Source organism: Scyliorhinus canicula, chromosome 19, assembly GCF_902713615.1.
Source record: "Scyliorhinus canicula chromosome 19, sScyCan1.1, whole genome shotgun sequence".
In the NCBI taxonomy this organism is placed as follows: Eukaryota; Metazoa; Chordata; class Chondrichthyes; order Carcharhiniformes; family Scyliorhinidae; genus Scyliorhinus; species Scyliorhinus canicula.
The window spans coordinates 39,164,258-39,189,037 of record NC_052164.1 but is presented as its reverse complement, the minus strand read 5'-3'; the positions used below and the strand labels follow the sequence as shown (position 1 = coordinate 39,189,037).

The following is a 24,780-nucleotide window of genomic DNA, read 5'->3' as shown; positions in this document are numbered from 1 at the left end:
TAATCTCTTTCTAGTGGGAAGAAGTAGAGGCCACCCCCCTCGTTCAAGCGGGAACACCCAATGCAGTGACTGAGAACATGTGTCTGGATAATAATGACTGTCCCCCTGAATACACTTGTATGCCTACGTCAAAAGGTGTCTATGGTTGCTGCCCACTCACTGAGGTATGAAAGCATATTTTAATTTTAGCAGTAGCTTTCTCATGACTTCCATGAACTGTTTTAATTGTAAACAATTCAAATTGAATATAGTGTAAGTATTAGACTGATTATACAATTTAAACTAATTTTATCATATACAGAAGTTGAATGTAAATAGATAAAATCTATTAGACCTGTTCACATTGAAGAGGAGTTCTTTATCCCAGATGTATAGAATCTTTTTTTAATAATTCGGTGTAAACCTTGCATTTTCTCTGTTTGTACTTTCAGAATGTTACAAAAACATTCCTCTGTTTTCATTGCAGGCAACTATTTGCAAGGACTGGGAACATTGCTGCCCAAAGGGATACGAATGTGACCTGAACGAAGCCAAATGTAAAAGAGCCGGGGTAAAAGAGGAAAAGTTGCCCTTGATTTCTGGAGTAGGAAACCTGCGTGCTGCGAAGAGTGAGCTTTGCGGGAACATGTCCTGCTCTGAGGGATACACCTGTTGCACAACCAACAACTTTGGTTGGGCTTGCTGTCCACTGAAAGATGTAAGCTCTGAGTGTAGTTATTTTATGGACTGTCTTTGTAAACTAGTTAAATGCTAATACAACTATTAAGTACTGTCAAATTAGTTAAACTATATATTGCTGCAGTGTGATGAGTTAGATCTTTATTTTCATTATTGTATTCACCTTGTGTGTGCAAATGTTTGGATCTGCTCCAGGCACTTCTATTCAGTAGCTCCAGCGAGTGTTTTTAAAATATTAATTTTATGGCAGTTGACTCTCTTGCCTATATTAAAAAGCGCAACCACGAAGTGTACCACTAATACTTTTTGTGATTTTTAAACTGGATATTTGTGCCTGTCATGAGCGGACCTTTTTATTCTCTGAGGCAGAATGAGCCAATGCTTAGTCAGATGAGGCTTGATATGACTCATTGAGCTATTTTCTTCTGTGGTGAATGAACATGAAGAGTGATAATTATCAGATTCCCTTGCTTCAATCAAATTAACTTCTCTTGATGTAATGATACTAAGTAGAATACACCATACTTTCCTACCCAAGAGAGGTTGACTTACTTAGAATGACTTTGAACTTTTTCCTCTATATTTCAAAAATCTAACTCTTTTCTGCCCTCACAGGAAATTGGAGTTATTTCCTGGTCCTTTTCTTTTGCATCCTCCCTTATCCCTTCCAGGGGTTGGTTAGAAGTGTTGCTATTCAAATGTACATCACTGCTTCTCTCTCTCTCTCTCTCCCCCTCCCCCTCCTTCTCTCTCTCTCTCTCTCCCCCCCCCCCCCCATTGGCATGTATAACAGCGTCAATGACTGCCTGACTGTAATGCTCTTGCTCCAAGTGGCTCATCTATGTGCAAATCTACTTTTGTGTTTTTTTAAAAGACACTTAAAGGTAACTCCTCCCAGTAACCCACATTCCCAGAATTTTCTATGTAATAAAAAGGTAAAAAAAAGTCTCAAAGATTGCCAGTTCATTATACTCCAAGTATCGTGCAGCTATAGTGGCACATTCAATTAATGTTGATAGTTTATCTGCTCCTGCATTTAATAGCCGTCTGGTTCCCCTACAACTTAAAGCAGAAATGGAGGGTACCTCTGGAGGAAATTCAAGTGTACAGTTTATGTGGCTCATACAGAATTTAAATTTACTTACCAGTAAGGGCGCAGTAGACCAAGAAGGGGGTTGACTTGCCTAGTATGAGAGGCCATTATCTTTATTCACTGTAATAGTCTTGTGGCTCCTGGGTAGCCCCCGGTTGTTACAACAGTACCTAAGGCCTTGGTCTCTGTTGCCTTAAAGAGCACGAGGAAGCCCAAAAGCACTTAAACAATTGATCACAACTGATATTTACAGATGCTTCTGTTGCAAGGACAAGATTTAAAGACTGACAGAAAGATTTATTTTGTGATCACCAGCGTGAAATAGCAGAAATGGACCAAATGGATCTTTGCCTAAGGAAGTGGAATGTGTTCACTTGACTTTTAAGATCATAACGAATCCATGAGTAAAAATTGTCAAAATACTGCTACTGAAAGATTGGCACATATCCAGAATTGATAGTTGTATTGTTTTAGTTAGGCTGGTGGAATTATAGGTTCAGACAAAGTTCAAGTACAGAGTTCGTTGTCACAAACTTCAGAAAAGTTCAGGTAAAGATTTAAAAGACCTCTTAGTATGTCGGCCTTAATATTGCTTTCTTCATTTGCCAGCAAGTGAAGTGACATATTTTGTTTTGGAAAAAGTCACATATAAAGGGAGAAAGTTGGATAATCTTTGTCAGAACTGGATACTTGCATCTTCTGTTCATGTCATCTTTCAATTTGACAATTTTCTGGTGGATGAAGGGAATTTATTTTAGGTGATCACGTCTTTCTTAAACATTGCATGCTTTTCTTTTGCTGACAATTTTATCGCAGAGCACCATTCTGTTTACAGGCTGTGTGTTGTGATGACAATTACTGCTGTCCGAAAGATTTCAAATGCGATAAAGTACAAAAAACCTGCATCAAACCCGTTGGTAAGCAGAATGCACATTAAATGAATATAATCCTAGTATGTCAAAATTCAGATTGTATTGGTGAATATAATTGCTTCTTCTCATTCTCTCCTATCCCCAACTTTATCCTTTATCAGGAAAAGTAAAAGTTTTTCAAGAGGTAGTGTTTGTTCCAAATATTTATTTTTTGTAACTCCTTCCAATGTACTGAAATGACAAGTTAAATTTGTTTTTGATATAGAAAGAGTGTCGGCTTTTGCTTTAAATTTTATTAAGTATCACAGGCTTTAAACTCACAGATGGGTATCACATAATAGTTCTGTTAGGTTAGCATCCTTCCATTTGCACGTGATGTGAATGCATCCTGGAAACTTTGGTGAGGTCAGATGAGGTCACCTGCACATTCGATGGCTGAACAAGCTAATTGTGGAAAAGCAATGCCTGCCATGTGTGGAGTTGTCCCTCATTGAAGGTGTGGGATGGTCACCTCTGGGGCCTTGTGTGCAGGGCTGGCATATACTTTGGAGCTTCTGAAACCACAAGTTGTGGTGGCGAACTCTTAGCCACAGCTGGCCCTGCTACTTGTATTGATTGTCAGCTAGTGTTTCCCCACTTGTCTTGGTTGAGGTAGAGGATTTTTATGTCTCTTGATAACCTCCTTGAATTGGAGCTTTGGGTGCCCTGCTAGTCTTGGGTTACCTCACCGTATAGTTCATGCTTGAGAGTGTGACTATCTTCCATCCTGTGTATATACCCAAGCCAACGAAGCTGCTTTTGCATATTTAGTGTATGCATGCTTGACATTTTTTCTTTAGAAAAGACTGTTCATTGGTGACTTGATCTTTCCATGTGATGCCCAACATACATCATAGTCACCAGAGCTGGAAGTTATTGAGCCTTTGTTCTTAGTAGGTTTCGCTGCCATACAGCAGTGTACTGTGGAAATAGGTCTTATCCATCATGGTCCTGTGAGATAACAACCCCATACTTCCTGTATTTGGAGGATTGAGTGAAGAAGACCCAAGCTCCCTGTGTGAATGTTGGGTTAGCACAAATATTATTTACAAATTGTCATTTTGGTCAGCTCTTTTCTTTGCACAGAGAGAGTGGTTTCTAAATTTTCAAAATACAAGATTAGAAAATATAAATAATTAAAGATAAAAGGAAGCAGCAAGGGTACATTGATAAGGCAACTGAAATGAGCAAAAAGGTGGCAGTTGGGATTCAATTGCCAGTAAATGAAGTGAAGTATTTTGTTTTTAGAAAAAGTAACAATTATACCTTGAAAGGGAGAAAGGAGAATAGAGGAGTGCAGGATAACAAAGCAATGACATTGCAAGATGCTGCTTTAAATGTATTTTTTTAAAGAAAGCTAATGTATTGCTGGGTTTTATAGCAAGAGCCATAGAATATAAAGTTGAAACATAATCGAGACAGTAGAAAATTAAATGCAAGAAATTCCGGGGAACTTTAAGTGTTTTGAGGTTTGAAGTGCATTTACGAGGTCTAGTTAATGTTTCCGAATTGGTTAGATAAATGTTTGAATAAAAGGGACAATAGAGCAATACAGGGACAACTACATTCCAGTGTGGTTTGGCTATCCAAATGTGTTTGTTTTTATAACCCTATGCCAACCAGAATTATACGGCTCATTGCTTAAGTCATCTAGCCGGCTCTTTGGTAGGGGACAACAGCTTGTGCAGTATTCCAGCAAGCTGGTCAGAGGATTTGGTAATCAATTTGTTGCATAGCAACTATTACGGAGGTGGAGAGTATCTCAAATTAATTAGAGGAACCAGTGTATAAACCTGAATAAAATTGAGTGCCACGTGTTCGAAGTAGATACAATTGAGGCATTCAACTCCCGGAAGATTTTCGTATCTGCCTATCAGTTTGTGAAGAACCAAGCTTTAATTTGAATATTAGATGGAGGAAGACTGTAATTTTTGATCTGTTTGTGTCGCCTTGCATAATCAATTGCTTGGAATCTTGAACAACACTCAATCTTTTGTGGAGGAAGAATCTTGTAAGGGGTCTAGTTTGAGGGCTATGGTGATGACAGCATTTCCAATGGCTCCAAGAGGTATTCAAGGAGCCCGGTGGTGCAGTCCACAGTGAAGATATGGAATCAGTCGAGACATTTTAGGGTGGAAGGGATGTTGGTGCTGACGCCGCTGTGCGAGAATCATGGGTTTGAGCCGGGGGGGGAAGGATAGTGTATACAGGAGGTGGTGTGAAGTGGGGCTGGTCATGGTGAGGGATCTGTATCTGGAGGAGCTGAGGGTAGAGTTGCCAAGGGGGAGTGAGTTCAGGCATCTGCAGGTTTGTGACTTTGCGCGAAAGGTCTGGAGGGGGTTTCCTATGTTTCCGGGATACATCCTGCTGGAGCAACTGCTATTTCTGGATGTTGATGGGGAGGGAGGAATTAGGGATGTTTACAAGTGGCTGGGGGAGCAGGGAGGCGAGTGGGTGGTGAAGATCAAGGAGAAATGGGAAGCAGAGTTGGGAGGGGAGATCAATTGGGAAGTATGAAGTGAGGCACTGCGTAGGGTAAACGGGACCTCTTGTGCAAGGATGAGCCTGATACAGTTTAAAGTGGTGCACAGGGTGCATATGACTCGGGTGAGAATGAGTGGATTCTTTCAGGGGTAGCAGATGAGTGTGAGCGGTATGGGCGGAGGCCAGCGAATCACGCGCACATGTTTTAGGTTGCGAAAAATTGAGAAGATTCTGGGTGGGAGTGTTCGAGGTCTTAGCCAGGATAGTGGAGGAGGAGGTGGACCCGGACACTTTGGTGGCGATATTTGGGGTTTCAGGGAAGCCGGAGCTCATGGAGAGGAGGAAGGCCAATGTCTTCGCCTTCGTCTCTCTGATTGCACGGTGGCGAATTTTGCTGGAGTAGCGGGCAGTGTCGCTACCGAGAGTAGCAGCTTGGTTGGGTGACCTGAACGACTTCCTACGATTAGAGAAGATAAAGTATGAGTTAAGGGGCTCTTCAGGGGCATTTGAGGAAAGGTGGGGGATGTTTGTGACCGGGTTTGAAGGGCTGTTCGTTGCGGGGGTGGGGGTGGTGAAAAGGAGGGAAAATTTGTACCGACTGTACAGTTGATTGTTGGGAAGTATGTTTCCCAGGGAACAAATAATTCAGGATCACAAAATTGTTATGGTGCAAAGGAGACTATTTGCCCCGTTGTCTGCACCGGCTCTCCGAAATGAGCATCATGACGTAGTGCCTTTTCCCCGTACCCTTGCGCATTGTTTCTATTCAAATAATCATCTAATGTCCTCTTAAATGCCATGATTGAACCAGTTTCCACCACACTTCCAGGCACTGCATTCCAGACCCAAACAACTCATAGTGTGAAAATGTGTTTCTCTCACACCATCACATTTTGCTTCTTTTACAAATCGCTTTAAATCTGTGCCCTCTTGTTCTTGATCCTTTCACGAGCTAGAATAGTTTCTCCCTATCTACTCCATCCAGCCCCCTCAAATCTCCTCTGCATTTTCTCCCAAGGTGAACAGTCCCAACTTCTCCAATTTATTCTCATATCTGAAGTTTCTCAACCATTCTTGTAAACCCCTTCTGCACTCTCTACAATGCATTCATATCCTTCCTATTCACACACAACTGTACAAAATATTCCAGCTGAGGTCTAACTAGCATCTTGTACAAGTTCAGTATAATCTCTTTGCTCTTATACTCTGTGTGCCTTTTTAATAAAGCACAGAATACTACATGACTTATTAACTGCTGTCTCCACCTGTCCTACCATCTTCAATGATCTATGGACATAAATACCCAGGTCCTTTGCCTGCACCCCTTAAGCATTGTACCCCTTATTTTATAATGTCCACCCATGTTCTTCCTACCAAAAGGTATCACCTCGCACTTCCCTCCATGAACTTCATCTGTCACCTATTTGCCCAATTTACTAATTTGTCCATGTCCTTCTGAAGTTCTACACTGCCCTCGTCACAGTTTGCAATTTAGTTTATGGAATAAAATGTTAAGGTTTGTAGTCAGCTGACCAATCCTCTACTGAGTTTTTCTGTTCTTGCCTCATTCACAAATGTACAGCCTCAGGATTTAGTGACCGATGTGTCATATCACCGATTATTTAATCATGTTTTTTTCTAATCTGAGGGAAGGGGAGAGGATTCTGAGCAAAGTGACCTAATTTGGTTGGCGGTGGGAGAAAGCGCAGTGATTAGCTCTGTTGCTTCACAGCTCCAAGGTCCCAGGTTCCATCTCCGGCTTGGGTCACTGTCTGTGTGGAGTCTGCACGTTCTCTCCGTGTCTGCGTGGATTTCCTCCCACAAGTGCTGAAAGATGTGTTAGGTAATTTGTACATTCTGAATTCCCCCTCTGTGTACCCGAACAGGCGCTGAAATGTGGTGACTAGGGGCTTTTCACAGTAACTTCATTGCAGTGTTAATGTAAGCCTACTTGTGACAATAAAGATTATTATTATTAACATGTGCGGGTTAGATGGATTGGCCATGCTATATTGCCCTTGGAATCCAAAAAGGTTACGTGGGATTACTGGGTTACCGGGATAGGGAGGAGGTGTGGGCTTAAGTAGGGTGCTTTTTCCAAGGGCTGGTGCAAACTCGATGGGCCAAATGGCCTCTTTCTGCTCTGTAAATTCTATGAAATCTATGAGATTGAAACAATAGGTTTTGGTAGAGAAAAGCTGTTCCTTTTGGTGAGTGGATTAATAAGCAAAGATCATAGATTTAAAATCATTAAGAAAAGATCTTAATTGGAGATGAGAAATTGTTTCACTTCATGTTGTGTTCTGAAACGCTCTACCCGAAAAGATGGCTGAAACTGATTCCATAAGTAATTTTTAAAAGCAGTAGTCAGTATTTAAGAATGAGGAACTTAACTTGGGATATGTTTAAAAATAAAAGTGGGTTGTGTGGGAATATGCACGATTGCTCTTTCAATGAGTCAGCTCATGTAAGGTGGATTGAGTGGCGCCCTTTTGTACTGTAAAGTTTCTGTAATGATATACCAGACTTGACTTGTCTGCATCGCTTGTTACTTTCTCATAATTACCATGGTCTACCTCTGAGAAATGTTAGTAAAACTAAATTTTATTGTCTTTGCTCACAGGGTCACTTGGGTCACAACCTGTGACCTGTCATGATTTGTCTCTTTTTGAGTGGGGAAACTGTTTTGTGTTGGTGCAAAAGAACCATACTACCGAGACTGAAATAAGACTTGTTATTCACAGATGAGAATGTAAAAGCAATTGTTTGCCCAGATGGGAAATCCGAATGCCCAGATGGCTCAACGTGTTGTTTACTTCCGGATCAGCATTGGGGCTGCTGCCCTTTGGAAAAGGTATAGTCTTGGGTTTTGATGCCATTGCGTTCTAACCTTGGGATATTGAGCATTTTAATTCCATGTACATACGTGATGTTTTGAAATTATGGTAGTACGCTAGCAATCTTGAGGTTGTAAGTTCAAACCCGGTGATTGAAGGCCAATTCAATAAATCTACTAATTTGTGGACTAGATACTATAAAACCCCAAGTGGCGAGGGAAGGGAAGTTGCCATCTCTACCCATTCTGGCGCACTTGTGACTGTTCAGTTAATTCTTGATGCATACAGCAGCCATCCTCTCAATGCACCCTTTCCAGTCCCGCTTGTATCCCAAGAGAAAACGATCTGAAACTGGTTGGAATGCTTGTTTTCTGATTGGCATTAATTAAAAGGCTCGTTACATGCTTTGATTTCAATGATTGATAACAAGGAGAAAGGAAATAGGATTTACAGTGGATAGTAGCACAGTTGCTTCACAGCTCCAGGGTCCCAGGTTCGATTCCCGGCTTGGGTCACTGTCTGTGCGGAGTTTGCACTTTCTCCCCATGTCTGCATGTATTTCCTCCGGGTGCTCCGGTGTCCTCCCACAGTCCAAAGATGTGCATGTTGGGTGGATTGGCCAAGCTAAATTTCTCTTAGTGCCCAAAAAGTTTGGGTGGGGTTACGGGGATAGGGTGGGGGTATGGACGTAGATCTGGTGCCCTTTCTAAGAGCTGGTGCAGACTCGATGTGCCGAATGGCGATCTACTGCACAGTAAATTCGATGATTCTATGATTATGCTGTAACTTCAATTATATGATGTTTGAGCTTTCAAATCTATTACCGATCTCAACAGTAATATTCAAGTTGGTTGCTTCTCCAGCTTTTGGGTACAGAACCAACTATCGAATTGATTTGCACATGAGTGTAGGTTATTGATCAGCTTTCCTTTTTGATCAGTAAATATCCATTGCATGCTGACAACATAGAATGAGCTCCTGTACCTGTTGGTTAATTACCTCTTCTTGTACAGGCTGTGTGCTGTGAGGACCGTCTGCATTGCTGCCCTCCTGAAACAAAATGTGACCTGAAGCAGTCTAAGTGTGTGTCTCAGTTTGGTATGATGGAAATGTGGAAAAAGTTTCCAGCTCGCAGGAGATTTACAACAGGGAACACTAAAGGTGTTGTGAATTTTCTTTTACTTTAACTCATTAATCCACAGTCAAGTTAATAGAAGGATTAATCCACATTAGGATCCATTAACTAATTTAAGCATTTCCCACACATTGGGAGCTAATAATTAATGCTCACGCTGAACACACTGCAGAAACTGGATGATTCTTTTCTGATCATTGTTTTCGTACCTTAATATGTTTGCCATTTAGTTAAAGACATAATGAGCTAAGGAAAGGATAATCCATCTATTGTGTGTGAAAGATACCATTTTCCCATTGAGCTTGAAGTCAGTCCAAATATTAAAAAGAGCTGCTTTTCACTTCTGAGGACCTCGGGTGAAATGAGCACTCTTGCATTCTGAATCATCAACATGTTGTAAAAGCTTTGTGAGTTTGTTGAAAACGCATGCCTGCACAAGGTCTCTTCACACCCACACCCAGCTTACCCCCTGGATAACATATGTCCAACAGCTCATTGGCGATAATACATTCTCTGCCTCTAGTTTCACAATACCCACCTGGAGATGACCACTTCAGGGGCTGTGGTCAAAAAGTGCACACTCATCATGACTCTGCATTCAGTTATTCCAGATAGCAGTTCAGGAGCCTACAGAGACTGTGTCCCTTGATTCGTGCAGACTCAGTCTAGCTATTGTTAGGCATACCACTTAAAGATACAATTGCCAGTGCAGCTCCGCATAATGAGCAGATATGAAAAGCACTTGAGGATGTGTGACATTTGTTTTGGGCTCCGGACCAGTCAATCCAAAACTCTATCTTGGAAATCTGCTTGATCCAGCCATCCATAAACACACACTCTCAGAAAGGTAAAGGAAAGGTTATAAAGATGTTAGGAAAGCTGTTCGACCGGACCAGACTGCAAAATACAACCCTGTGAGACCCATTGCTCAGACAGAACTGTGCAACCCTCCCTGACTAAGTAAAACCTGTAGGACGCGGTCATGCATCTCAACTTAAGTCTTACCTGTGCCAGTGATCCCAATTTGTCACAGATCTATCTTTTTTTTTAATAAACAATTTTATTGAGGTAGTTTTTGGCTTTATAAACAGTTACAGACATCATCAGAAAGGAAGCAAAAAAGGCAAAAATGTGCAAACATCCACGTACTTTCAATACTTCCATCGTACCGTATTGCACAAGCCCGCTCCCCTCCCACCCGCACTACCCGCCATATTTTCCCTCCTCCTCTACTCTACCCCCCCCCCCCCCCCCCCCCCCCCCCTCCCCCCACCCCCCTGCTGACGCTCACTCTCCCGCAAAGAAGTCAATAAATGGTTGCCACCTCCGGGTGAACCCCTGCACAGATCCCCTCAAGGCGAACTTAATTTTTTCCATCCCCAGGAAACTTGACATGTCCGCAAGCCACCACTCGGTCTTCGGGGGCTTTGAGTCCCTCCACGCCAATAATATTCGTCGCCGGGCTATCAGGGAAGCAAAGGCCAGCACATCGGCTGCTTTCCCCCCCTGGACGCCCGGGTCTTCCGAAACCCCAAAAATTGCCACCCCTGGACTCATCACCACCCTTGTTTTTAGCACCTGGGACATGACCCCCGCAAATCCCTCCCAGTACCCCCTCAGCTCAGGGCATGCCCAAAACATGTGCACATGGATCGCTGGTCCTCCCGCGCACCTAGCGCATTTGTCCTCTATCCCGAAAAATTTGCTCATCCGAGCCACCGTCATATGGGCCCGGTGAACGACCTTAAATTGGATCAGCCCGAGCCTAGCACATGTCGCGGTCGAGTTTACCCTACTCAGGGCCTCTGCCCACAGCCCATCCTCCATTTCCCCGCCTAGCTCCTCCTCCCATTTAAGTTTCAGTTCCTCTGTCTGGGACCCTTCCTCCCTCATGAGCACCTTATAAATACCCGAGACTCTACCCTCCCCTTCGTCCCTCCCAGAGACTATTCTGTCTAGGACACAGATATATCTTTTACCATATAATCATGCATAGCAGCTTCAATGCGCAGAAATGTTTTAATAAGCAGTTCTCATGATCATGTAGCAAATGTCAATTGGTAGCTTATTACATTGAAGTGGAGATGCCGCCGTTGGACTGGGTGAGCACAGTGAGAAGTCTTATAACACCAAGTTAAAGTCCAACAGGTTTGTTTTGAATCACTAGCTTTCAGAGCACTGCTCCTTCCTCAGGTGAATCTCTTATAACACCAGGTTAAAGTCCAACAGGTTTGTTTCGAATCCTACGGCCATACTAGTCTGAAAACGCCCAATCTCGTCTGATCTCGGAAGCTAAGCAGACGCAGGCATGGTCAGTACTTGGATGGGAGGTTTGTTTCAAATCACTAGCTTTCTGAGCACTGCTCCTTCCTCGGGTGAATCCTGAGGAAGGAGCAGTGCTCCGAAGGCTAGTGATTTGAAACAAACCTGTTGGACCTTAACCTGTTGTTGTAAGACTTCTTACTATATTACATTGAATGCTTATAAAAAGGATGCATAGACCACCTGGCCCATTGAACCTGTGCCAACCTTTGGAATATATTTAACACAAATATCTGATCTTCTAAAGCAATCCAGCTATCTCCAAGAGACCTTGATAACTGGGGTCACCAAATTCCATGAACACAGCCTCCTTTAGTTTGTTATGTTCACTCCAGGAACTTGGCCAGCTTCCTTCTGAACGTTTGTGGAGAATTGGCATTCACCATAAAAGCTGGCATCTTAATAGAGAAGCCACCTGTATTTCCTCTGGTGGGGGGATGCCAGAACAAGAGGGTATAAATTTAAAGTTAGAGGTGGGCTGTCCCAGGGTGATATTAGAACCAGTACTCTACACAAAACATAATGGAGAGCTGGAACAAGCCCCAAAACGTTGAAGCTAGATTAATCCAAAACATTATAAGCTTGATGAATATTTATGCAGCTGGGGCAATGATTCTCTACTGCAAACATTTTTATTTAACTCCTGTGTCTCTTCCTGCTCCAAAAACAATGTGAACTTCATTGTCACTAAGATTGCGGTCATCCATTCAGCTGCCTCTGCCGCTTTCCTTCATTCTCCAAGCTCACAGGTCTAAACATCTAAGGTTCCCCAGTTCCTGATTCTGGCCTAGCGCTGAATTCTTTTATTATATTCAGTGTCTCTCATCCCCTACCATCATGCCCTCTGTGAGCTGCTCATGTTCACAAGATCCACTTCTGGCTCCCACATATGTATGCTGACTGCTCCACTTCCTTTCCTGGCCCTCCTGTTAGATGATCATGTTAGTGGTTCTCTCTCTTCACTTCCTGTTTCTCCCCTCCTCAAAATTGCCAATAATCGCCCTCTCCTTTTTAAAAAGAAGCCAAATCTTGACCCCTGTCTAGACAGTGTTGATCAGCAGAATCACACCCCAGCACGTGGCTTAGAGCAAGCTGGTACAGTTAGACTGAGTTACTACAGTTAGATTAGCAGAGAGTCAAACTCATTTGAGAACTGTTAATAGTTCAATAAACACATTGAACTCAATTCAGAGTCTGGAGCATCCTTTAGTTAAGACTGCATCAAGTAGCAGCCTGTGTAATCTGAAGCAGCATAACACAACAAACCCCTCCAATCAGATTTCCATCCTGCTACACTACCAAAACAATCTTAATGTCACGAATTACATCCTATGTGACTGACAAAGGTAAACTATCCCATCTCATCTATTTCAACCTCTCTCTGAGCTTTTGGCATGGTTGACCTTCTGATTCTGCTCCTGGACCATCATGTCTGGTGACATGTGTACACTGACAGCACTCTGCTCAAACTCGGCACTAATGTTTCTGAATTGCCAGGCATCCTGTTCAGCATCCAGTATTGGATGAGTAGAAATTTCATTCTGTCATTGCCGATCCCATCCCTATCCCTGACATCTGTCTGAGGCTGAATCAGAATATTGCAACTTTGGTGTTATATTTGACCACCAGTTCAGCCTCCGACTACATAGCCATGCATTCACTAAGACCATGCATTTCCACTTCCCTAACATCCTGTCTGAGCATGTTTACTGAAAGCTTAATCCATGCTTTTGTTATCTCTAGACTGTTTTAACACTCCTGGCTCGCTTTTAATTTCCACTCTCCATCAACTTAAGCTTGTCTAAATTTTAGCTTCACCCTCGAATTCACTAAATCCCGGTCACCTGTAACCATGTCTTCCTTGCTAAATAATATCTGAATTTTAAAATCCTTATCTTTGTTTTTCAAATCCACCCATGGTCATAATCTTCTCCAACCCTACCACCTTTCAAGAAATATGTGCTGCTCCAATTCTTGCTTCTTTCATGCTCTGGCTTCTAATCACTTGATGGTTGTGCATCAACTGCCAAATGCCATCCCAAACCCTCTGTCTCTACATTTTTATAAGATGCCCCTTAAATTTTAACCAAAGAGGTTATCATGTTTTATGATTCTTTTCATGGGATATAGACATCGCTGGCAAGGCCATCATTTCTTGCCCATGCTTAAATACCCTTGAGCTGAATGGCTTGTTAGACCATTTCAGTGGGCAGTTAAGAATCTGCTCTGTGCAGTGAGCTGGAGCCAGACAAGCTAAGGATGGCAGATTTCTTTCTCAAAATGGCATTTGTGAATCAGATGGGTTTTTACACCAAGCTCGGAGTATGGTTTGGAGCTTGCAGAGGGGGAACATTGTAATTGTTGATTCTAATGATTTTGTATCTTGTATATTTAACTGTTAACTGTTGTATTTGTATAATTGTTAACTTATTCCTCTTTTTGCTTCTGCACCCTCATTAATTAATTATCTTGTTTGTTTTTGTAGTTCAAACTGTGAGGTGCAATGGGACAGTTGCCTGCCCTGGTAATGAAACATGCTGCAAGCTTTCCACTGGAAAATTTGGTTGCTGTCCCATTCCACAAGTGAGAAATTATTACCTTTATGTTTGAACTGTAATGCATGATTCATATTTTTAATCTTTCTGCCAAGGACTACAGCAGCCCTTCTGAAACAATTCAAAGGGGCTGGTTTAGCACACGGCTAAATTGCTGGCTTTGCAAGCAAACCAAGGCAGGCCAGCAGCACGGTTCAATTCCCGTACCAGCCTTCCCGAATAGGTGCCGGAATGTGGCTTTTCACAGTAACTTAATTTGAAGCCTACCTGTGACAATAAGCGATTTTCATTTAAAGTGATATTCTATTGTTCTATATTCTTCTGACCGAGTTTGTGTGTGTGATCTGTGAAGCTCACTGATCTGTCGTGAACACTCCTATGGTCCAATGTTAAAATAAATGGGATTATTACAAAAAATGCCTTTTTAAGATTATTTTTGATCCAATCAAAGTCCTTGTGAGCCGAGAGCAAAAACCCAGCACGGTTCTCTGCTGGCTGTGTGAGTTGTGAGCATCCGTAATTGAAAATAAACAGCTCAGAAACATTTATCAAAGTAAAAATTGACCCTTTAACTATTTGCCCAAAAAAAGAGTTTCAAAACTCTGTAAATACCCACGGATCATTTGTTGGCCTGAGCAAGTTAACAGTTGTCTGTGAGGAAGGCTTCAGTTGCTCAGATTAGCAACAAAATCTGTTGAGTCCTTCCTTCCAATCACTGTCTAGTGAACCATACTAGTGATAACTGTGTAGAGCTGTGTGTTGAAGTCCACATTGAAATTGACTCTTGAATGCCCGGCTAATACCAACTAAATCTATTTAGGCATGTTCTATTTTGAAGACTTTTAATTCTTCATTATTAACCTATCCCTTACGTTATATTTAAAAATTAAATCATCTTGCTGTAAAACCTTAAAAAACCTCTAAAATGTTTATTTTAAAAAAAAAATTTAATCAACTTCCGTCATGTACAAGGGCAGAATTGAGGTAGGTTTTACAGCCAATTTTTCCAAGTAAAATACAAAAATACAGAAAATAATAGAGCAGTGTAAAATTACATTGATCATTAGATTAGGGTCTTTGTGATCAGGATTCAATGCTTTAACAGTTGTTGGAGTTTATTCAGAGTGCGGATGAGAGATGGCAATGCATGTTCTTAAATCTAATTGATTTACATCATAATTCAGTTTGTTTCTTTTAGCCCTGTAGCTGGTACCGGCTATGAGATCTGTTTCTGTGTAGCAAAAATGAGTTTGGAGTTTGCCAGTGATTTGGGAAAGAATAACAGTGTTGGTCACATCTGTTCTCAAGTGACTCCAGGCACAATCATGTAAAGCATCCGAGTACTGTATCTAAGCTTATTAGGACTCTTAAGACGTTTTTCTGAACATTTGTAGTGGCTTCACATTGCTGCTTTGTGATTCCCCACGATAAACTGGTGTCCTGTACATGACAAACAAAAGATGGGAAAATGGGTACAAAGTCATCGCTTGAGCAGAAATGGACAACGATGATGCTATACACAGGCAGTGGTAGTGCCAGTGAATGTATAGGGGAGGTGGTTATACTTTTTAGGGATGGTTATAGCCTGGCATTTGTGTTGGGTGAATGTTACTTGCCACTTTTCAGTAACTTCACACTTAATTATATTTTGCTAATTTCACACCCATTCTGCAAATTTATTGATACCCCCTGTATTTTATTACAGTCCCTCCTGTATTAATTATACTCTACATGACCTCTCCCCACCATCACCAGAATTTTGTGTTGGAAAATTTTGAAATCCTCGTTCCAATTCCAAAATTGATATTATTTTTGTTGATGGTGAATAACAGTGGCCCCAGCATTCCATCCTTCTGGCATACCACTTCCAACTATTCACCATATTGAGTAAATACCTTGATTTAACTCCTACACTCTGCTGTTTTAAAGCTAGCATGCTCTCCATCCTACTCCTTGTCTCGGATCTACACATTCTGTCCTTCGTCAAGACCTTGGAGACATAGTGGAGTTAATATTATATTATGTCATTTAAACAATGAACAAGTAGAATAATCTGTATTGAGTGCATTTTATCATCTAAAACTATAAATGAGGTCTTGATACTTTAAAAAATGTTCATTTGATATTTGAAAGCAGATATTGATACGAGATAGTCCAGAAACTAATAATAATTACCAATATAGTTCACACTTAGTTTGCTGAACCTGATGAAGCTTTTCCTTGGGCGTCAGGAGAAAGTAAGCACTGGAAGAATTGTTAGATTTAAATTCGGCCATAAGAGTGATTTGAAATATAAATTAATCAAGATTAACATTTTAGAAAGTAATTTGTAACCCTGAAACTCTCTTTGCAGGATAATATTTTGGGTTCTAGTTACTTTATTGCTTATTCTTTGTTCCCATCAGGCAGTTTGCTGTGCTGACCACATACATTGCTGTCCACAAGGCTACAAGTGCCAACCTGATACTGGAGAATGCTACCAGAAGGATAACTCCAGCCCCTGGTTGATGAATACTCCAGCTATTGTGCAAGGCAGAATGATGGATGTCCAGTGTAATGGCACTGTGCGCTGTCCTCCAGATAACACTTGCTGCAAGGAAGCCTCAGGGGATTGGGGGTGCTGCCCTTCTCCACAGGTTGGTTTTCAAAACAAAAAAAACCTTGACTTGAACCCAACTAGGTGAAAATTGCAAACTATAACATTAATCATACATAGATTCTTTATTAGCCAATTATCGAAGGAGTGAAGGATGTTCCATTGTTACAAACAGTAGTGTCAGCATGTTAACACTTTTCTAGCTAGGAATCAAGTTAATGTGTAAACTGGAAGGAGAGTACAGATACATTTAGTCGTCAGAAACATAACATACATAGCAAAAGTAACTAGAAAGAACATGACCAAACCGTGCACGACTGAGGCTCCCAAGGATCCTAGCCATCCAGTAGCCCAACCCCAAAGGGTGCTGGTCCCGGGTTGACTTGAGTTTTTCAACCTCCTTCTGGACGTTTTTTGCCAAATCAGTAATCTCTTTGGAGTTATCTGGAATATAAGTACAACCTTCTGATCCAATCAGGGCATATGTCCCACCTTTCTTGGTGAGAATATAATCAATAGCCATTCGATTTTGCAAGGCCACAGTACGGATACCTTGCATTTCAGCGGAAATTGTGAACAGGACTATGGAGGTGCCATTAGCTACCTTTTCTTTGATGACTGTCATCTTATTAAACTCTCTGGCTACCTTGGCATCACCATAAAAAGGAACAAACAAAGCAAAAAACCTGTTGCGCGCAGTAATGGCATGTTTACTTCTTTGGACTGATGGTTTGTATCAGTAATTGTTCAACCTTGATGTCTCACATCACTGACTTAAGGCCATATGTTTTTTCTCTCTTGCCAATTTTGAGTGTGATGCTAAAACTGGGTCATGGGATGAGCTTCTGATTCAAAATTGACCATAAAATCATATTGAATTGCCATTCATAGATTATGTTAACTGAACTAAAATAAATGTCATTTCATCTTGAGTAATGTATAAGACGGTTCTAGTTTTCACGGTGAGATTTTATCCTTCCACCCCTTGTCTCATTATTATTCTTGGTCACTTTCTTTCTCTGGTCCTTGAGTGGGGCGATTGGTGCACGGAGAAAATTCACTTTGTTTTTGTTTTTGATTCCAATTTTCTCTTCACATAACTTGTGTTAAATTCCAGTTTATTCCATAATCTATTGTAATTTGAGTGTGATCTCTGAATAATTGGATTGATACCACTTTCTCTCTGACACTCCCCATTTGCAAATCATCTCATTCAAATATCTTTCAAAATAACATCATGCATGGACTTAAAATATTCTCTAGCTCTCCAAATTGTCTGTATCCATCTTATGGATTCCTCACCAGGTTTACTTGCCAACAGGCCCTTGTTCTTATCCAAATAATTTACCCTGTCACTTTAATTGTAAACATTTCGGCAGGTATCAGTGTGTTTGATTCTATCCCAATTATTTTAAAATCGGTTTCACTATGGAATAATTGTCAGTGCCTTGATCACTTAATCATGTGGTTTCACTCTGTTGACCCCATTGACCACTTCCGGCCATGCTGTTTGTCAAGTAGTGTGCATTCTTGGGGCCTGCTCTTCAATGCATAATGGCAAGGAGTTTCAAACCCTTGAAAGGGCCTATTGTGAACTGGTTCCCTGCCTATTAGTTACTTCACATGTAACTCATCTGCACATGTACGCAGTGCCCCCACTGTATACCACACATTCCTGAAACTTTTGTGATCTTATCAAAAGATCTAAAAGTTGCTTATCTGTCCATGTGTGGTCAAGATGCCTAGGGTGGTGGCCAGAGTGTCAAACTTTGTTCTCTTAAATAAAAGCACAGACAAGGACACAAGCATTACAAGAGAAAGTTTATCAATTTACTAGCCTCAAGATTCATCCCTTCATATTAATGCCAGATACATAGATACATAGAAGATAGGAGCAGGAGGAAGCCTTTTGGTCCTTCGAGCCTGCTCCGCCATTCATCACGATCATGGCTGATCATCCAACTCAATAGCCTAATCCTGTTTTTCCCCCATAGCCTTTGATCCCATTCTCCCCAACTGCTGTATCTAGCCGCCTCTTGAATATATTCAATATTTTAAGTTTTAAGCATCAACTACTTCCTGTGATAATGAATTCTACAGGCGCACCACTCTTTATGTGAAGAAATGTCTCCTTATATCTGTCTCAAATGGTTTACCCTGAACCCTCAGACTGTGACCCCTGGTTCTGGACACACCCATCATTGGTGACATCTTCCCTGCATCTACCCTGTCTAGTCCCATTAAAATTTTATAAGTCTCTATGATTCCCCCCTCATTCTTCTGAACTCCAGTGAGAAAAATCCCAACCTAGTCAATCTCTCCTCATATGACAGTACCGCCATTCTTGGAATCAGTCTGGTAAACCTTCGCTTCACTCCCTCGAGAGCAAGAATATCCTTCCTCAGAAAAGGGGACCAAATCTGCACACACTACTCTAATACTACAGGGTGTTTAACACAGGGCTAAATCGCTGGCTTTGAAAGCAGACCAAGGCAGGCCAGCAGCACAGTTCAATTCCCGTAACAGCCTCCCCGAACAGGTGCCGGATTGTGGCGACTAGGGGCTTTTCACAGTAACTTCATTTGAAGCCTACTTGTGACAATAAGCTATTTTCATTTCATTTCATTTTCATTTCCGGTGTGGCCTCACCAAGGCCCAGTATAATTGCAGTAACACATCCCTGCTTCTATACTCAACCTCTTGCAACAAAGGCCAACATGCCATTCGCCTTCTTTACCGCGTGCTGCACCTGCATGCTTACCTTCAGCGACAGGTGCACAAGGACACCCAGGTCCCACTGCACACTCCCCTCTCCCAATTTACAACCATTCAGGTAGTAATCTGTCTTCCTGTTTTTGCTTCCAAAGTGAATAACCTCACACTTATCCAAATTATACTGCATTTGCCATTGATTTGCCTACTCGCCCAACCTGTCCAGATCATGCTATAGGATCTCTGCATCCTCGTCATAGTTCACCCTCCCACCTAACTTAGTATCATCTACAAATTTTGAGATGTTATGTTTTTATCCCCTCATCCAAATCATTAATATATATTGTGAATAGCTGGGGTCCCAGCACCGATCCCTGTGGTGCCCCACTAGTTACTGCCTGCCAATTTGAAAAGGACCCATTAATGCCGACTCTTTGTTTCCTCTCTGCCAACCAGTTTTCTATCCACCTCAATACATTTCCCCCAATCCCATGCGCTTTAATTTTGCATAATAATCTCTTATGCGGGACTTTGTCAAACGCCTTCTGAAAGTCCAAATATACCACATCGACTGGCTCCCCCTTGTCAACAACAGATTTGTCAAACATGATTTTCCCTTCATAAATCCATGCTAACTCTGACTGATCCTGCCACTGCTTTCTAAATGCTCTGCTATAAAGTTCTTAATAATGGGTTCAAGCATTTTCCCCACTATCGATGTTAGGCTTACTGGTCTATAATTCCCTGCTTTCTCTCTTCCTCCCTTTTTGAATATTGGAGTGACGTGCGCTACCCTCCAATCTTCAGGGACAGTTCCAGAATCTATAGAATCCCGGAAGATGACCATAAATGCATCCACTATTTCCAGAGCTGCCACCTTAAGCACTCTGGGATGCAGATTCTCAGGCCCTGGGGATTTATCTGCCTTCAATCCCATCAATTTTCCCAGCACCATTTCTCTACCAATGTTGATCTCCCTCAATTCTTCCCTGTCACTAAACCTTTAATTCTCCAACATTTCTGGTATCTGATTTGTGTCCTCTTTTGTGAAGACAGAACTAAAGTATGTATTCAATTGCTCAGCCATTTCTTTGTCCTTTATTATGCATTCCCCTGTTTCTGTCTGTAGGGGGCCTACGTTTCTCCTCACATATCTGTAGAAACTCCTCGTGTCTGTCTTCATGCTCCCTGCAAGCTTCCTTTCGTACTGTACTGTCCCCTTCTTAATCAATCCCTTCATCGTTCTTTGCTGAATTCTAAACTGCTCCCAATCCTCAGATGTATTATTTTTCCTGGCCAATCTGTATGTTTCTTCCTTGGACCGGATACTATTTCTAATTTCCTTTTAAGCCATGGATTGGCCCTCTTACCCCCTTAGCTTTTGTGCTAGACAGGAATGAACAGTTGCTGTAGTTCCCCCATGTGTTCCTTGAATGTTTGCCATTGTCTATCCACTGTCATCCCTTTAAGTAACTCTCCCCAATCTATCAAGGCCAACTCATGCCTCATATCTTCGTAGTTTCCTTTATTACGATTCAGCACACCAATCTCCGAATCAAGTACTTTACTCTCCATCTTGATGATAAATTCTATCATGTTATGGTCGCTCATCCCCAAGGGGTCTCGTACAGTCAGATTGGCAATGATTGTCTTCTCATTACACAGTACCCAGTCTAAGATGGCCGGCTCTCTAGTTGATTCCTCCACATATTGGTCAAGAAAACCATTCCAGGAATTACTCCTCTACGGCATTGTGCCTAATTTGATTTGCCCAATCTATGTGAAGATTAAAATCACCCATGATCATCGATATTCCCTTATTACATGCGTCTCTAATTTCATGTTTAATGCCATTCCCAACCTCACCACTGCAGATGGGGGTCTGATTATGACACCCACTAATATTTTTTGTCCCTTGTTATTTCTCAGCTCTACCCATACAGATTCTACATTGTCAGAGCTAATATCCTTTCTCACTACTGTCTTAATTCCCTCTTTAACCAGCAGTGCCACGAGACCACCTTTTCTTTTATGCCTGTCCTTTCCAAATACTGAAAACCCTGTGACATTAATTTCCCATCCCTGGTCACCCTGTAGCCATGTCTACGTAATCCTAATTATATCGTACCCATTTATATCTATCTGCGCGATTAGTTCATCCACTTTATTGCAAATTCTCCGTGCATAATGCACAGAGCCTTTAAGTTTGTCTTTTTTAACATTGTCTTGCTCCCAATATTTTTCTCTATTGTCCTGTTTGAATTTTGCCCTTGGTTTCTCCACCTATCACTTTTCTTATTCACGTTTCTAGCTTTTGTTTTTGTCCTTGCTCCCTCTTTCTCTGACTCCTTGCATAGGTTCCCACCCCCCTGGCATATTGGTTTAAACCCTCCCCAACTGCTCCAGCAAATAGCCCCCCCCCCCCCCCCCCCCCCCCCAGGACATCAGTTCCAGTCCTGCCCATATATTCCATTGATGATATATTCCAATTCCTATTTCCTGTTTTCATTTCCTGTCTCAATTGTCTATCCTCAGTTACTTAATCCTATCCTAGCCATGAGCCCTGGAGAAATCTTGCAGTCTAATAAAATATCTTCATATTTAAAACAGAAATCAAATATTTCCATTTGATTCCAGGCAGTAACATTTGATTGCTTGCTCTTTGTCTTAAATTACTTTTTTTTTAAACGTAACTTACTAAATTACATTGCCTTTCTACATCCCAGAATTGTCCCAAATTCAAACAACAGTGTTATTGGCTTTCAGATTTTTATTAATGTCCAGTTCATCTCCCCTTTGTCTTAAATTGTAGAGTCTCTTCTTCAAAAGAGGTTTTGTCCTTGTGTCCATGGACACCAGCTAACTGCAAATCTTGTTCCACTTGCAGTTACCTGTAAAGTAAAACACAAAAGATCCATTCTACTTGGGGCAAAATGGGTTAATTAATCGAAACTTAAAAGTTTGTTATTCCCAATTTCTGTAAAAATACAAATACATCTTCAGCTGTTAACAGGAAAGGGTTGATTCTCTGCTCGTTTGGAAAAGGGGAGGAGTAAAAGTTTTCAACTGGACATCATTACGTCACCACCTCTTTGTTTCGACCTAAGGAGAAAACATGATCAGGGACCCCTTTTCTTCAGTAATCGTTTTCTGCCTGATCTCAATGTTTTCTGTCTTTCTTGTGTCAGTTGTGTTGGGAATAATTCTTTTTTGAACCTGATGAATTTTAACACAAGATCAATCCAACACAGACTGGCTATAATCATTTTGGATATCCCAAATTCCAATAAATCCTATTCAATTAAAATGATCTCACTCTTACATGTGTGAATTTGTATCCAGATTAAAATTCCCACAATTTGATCTCTCATCCTGGAATTCTCTGGCCAGAAAAACATGATTCCAGATTTTGTTAGCTGTTTGCTCAAAGATTACAATTTCAACAGAAAATACTGACACTTGAAACAGACGCACACTGATATCATTCACACACAAGCAGTGAAACATATCAAATGCTTTAAAACAACAAATGAATTACGTCAATGTCCTTTTGTTTCTATTGTAACATGCCACGAATGTCTGTAATTAAAAGCTCCAGACATGGTTAATTTCCATAAAGATAAAACTTAATGGTAACATGATTCTACGAACACCCACATATTAATTTGCTCTTAAAGTTCAAACAGTTAATCATCAGCGTTCTCTCAATGCTACAGATTTTTAAAGAGACCTAGGAAAATTCAGATCTCAAAGACATTTTCACCCAAACTCATTATGACCTCTGTTCCCTAATGGAGATGATGTGATAGCACAATAAATTCTCCTATTTGTTCCAAATTCCTCTAGAGCGTGCTTAAAATTTCTGCTTTTAACTGCCGTCATTGAGTTCTTATAAATCAACACCTCGTATCGAGTAATTTAGACACAAGTTTCTGGGCAATTTAAAAATCAATCCATTGCCTGCTAAATAGTTACCTTCTGTGCTCTAATTTTTTTTCTATAACCTTTATTTTTTTCCTTTAAACTAATTTCAATTTAGTTACTTAACCAAATTTGAAATAAATCTTAACATTTCACTTGTAACTTGTTTGAAGAATTCAAATTGGATCACTGCCAAACAGCAAGCTATAATCCTGACCTTGACTAGACAATACAAGCTTGTATTTCTTTTATCTGGGTATGTCCGTGCAGTACTTTCAATTGGACTTTCATATGTGTTGTTTTTCCCCAGGCCCTTTTAATATCTTCCAAGAATTTCCAGCAGCCATTTCAACTTCGAAATAGTATTTCCTAACCCCGTGCCTGAAGTTTTAGAAGGTCTCTTACCTCGTTTATGCCTATTTTCCAAATTTAGTTCCCAAAACCATTGGCTTGCAGATTTTGCTGCTAATTCATGCTCCATAAGTCTCACTCCCTTCGTGTGTGCCTTGTAGTGTTCCATTATGTGAAACACACTATTTAAATGTTAGTAGTTATTGTAATATAATTGTTATACATGTAGAGAAAAGTGCTCTCTCCTCTGCCTCAACTGTTCAATAGAAACAAGATCAAAGAATCAAACCCTCCCATGCCAGTTTCTCTTTTCTGTTGCCTATTCCTTCACCTGCCATCCTCTGGCATGCCTAATTAAAATTGCCAAATTGGGTGCATTTTTATGATGCTAATGCCAACTGCAAACCGAATGATTCACAAGCTCACTTTGCATAATGCCATTCTAGCCAAGTGGGTAGAGAATCTGAGACATCCAGATTTCACCCTGAGGTGAAAAGGGCATAGACTTTCAGGAGTTTAGTTAGATATGGGGATGTACACTGATGATTTCACACTGATGATTGCACAATGTTCAGCAGGATTTATGACTCCGACACTGAAGCAGTTCATGTCCAACTTGAGCAAGACCTGGGCAATATGCATCTTATGCTGACAAGTGGCAAGTAGCATTCGCACCACACAAGTGCCAGGCAATGACCATCTCCAATCAGAGAATCAAACCATCAGTGGCACTCAACGGCATTACTATCACTGAACCCCCCACTATCAACACACTGGGGTTACCATTGACCACAAACTGACCTAGAGTATCCATATAAACGCTGTGGCTACATGTGTGGAGTTTGCTCTTTCACCCTGTGTCTACGTGGGTTTCCTCCAGGTGCTCTGGTTTTCTCCTACAGTCCAAAGATGTGGATTGGCTGTGTTAAATTGCCCCTTAATGTATAAAAGATTATGTAGGGTTACGGGGATAGGGTGGTGGCATGGGCTTAAGTGGGATGCTCTTTCCATGGGCTGGTGCAGATTTGATGGGCAGAATGACCTCCTTCGGCAGTGTAAGGATTCTATGATTCTGAAAGCAGATCAGAGGCCAGGAATCCTCATAGAATAGAATCAAAGAATCCCAACTGTGCAGAAGTGGCCATTCGGAACATCAAACCTGCGCCAGCCTCTGCTCCGATACAG

The 24,780-nt window shown here is 41.3% G+C and overlaps 1 protein-coding gene across 2 annotated transcripts in view; it reads left to right on the top strand.

Moving 5' to 3' along the window:
- grnb (granulin b) overlaps window positions 1–24,780 on the top strand; it is a 113,159-nt gene that overhangs the window by 67,975 nt on the left and 20,404 nt on the right. For both annotated transcript variants that reach the window (XM_038778531.1, XM_038778532.1), the window contains 7 exons: window positions 15–164; window positions 467–697; window positions 2,607–2,688; window positions 7,911–8,020; window positions 9,017–9,164; window positions 13,946–14,043; window positions 16,421–16,651. In XM_038778531.1, coding sequence (XP_038634459.1) covers window positions 15–164; window positions 467–697; window positions 2,607–2,688; window positions 7,911–8,020; window positions 9,017–9,164; window positions 13,946–14,043; window positions 16,421–16,651 — 1,050 coding nt within the window. The remainder of the gene's footprint in view (window positions 1–14; window positions 165–466; window positions 698–2,606; window positions 2,689–7,910; window positions 8,021–9,016; window positions 9,165–13,945; window positions 14,044–16,420; window positions 16,652–24,780) is intronic.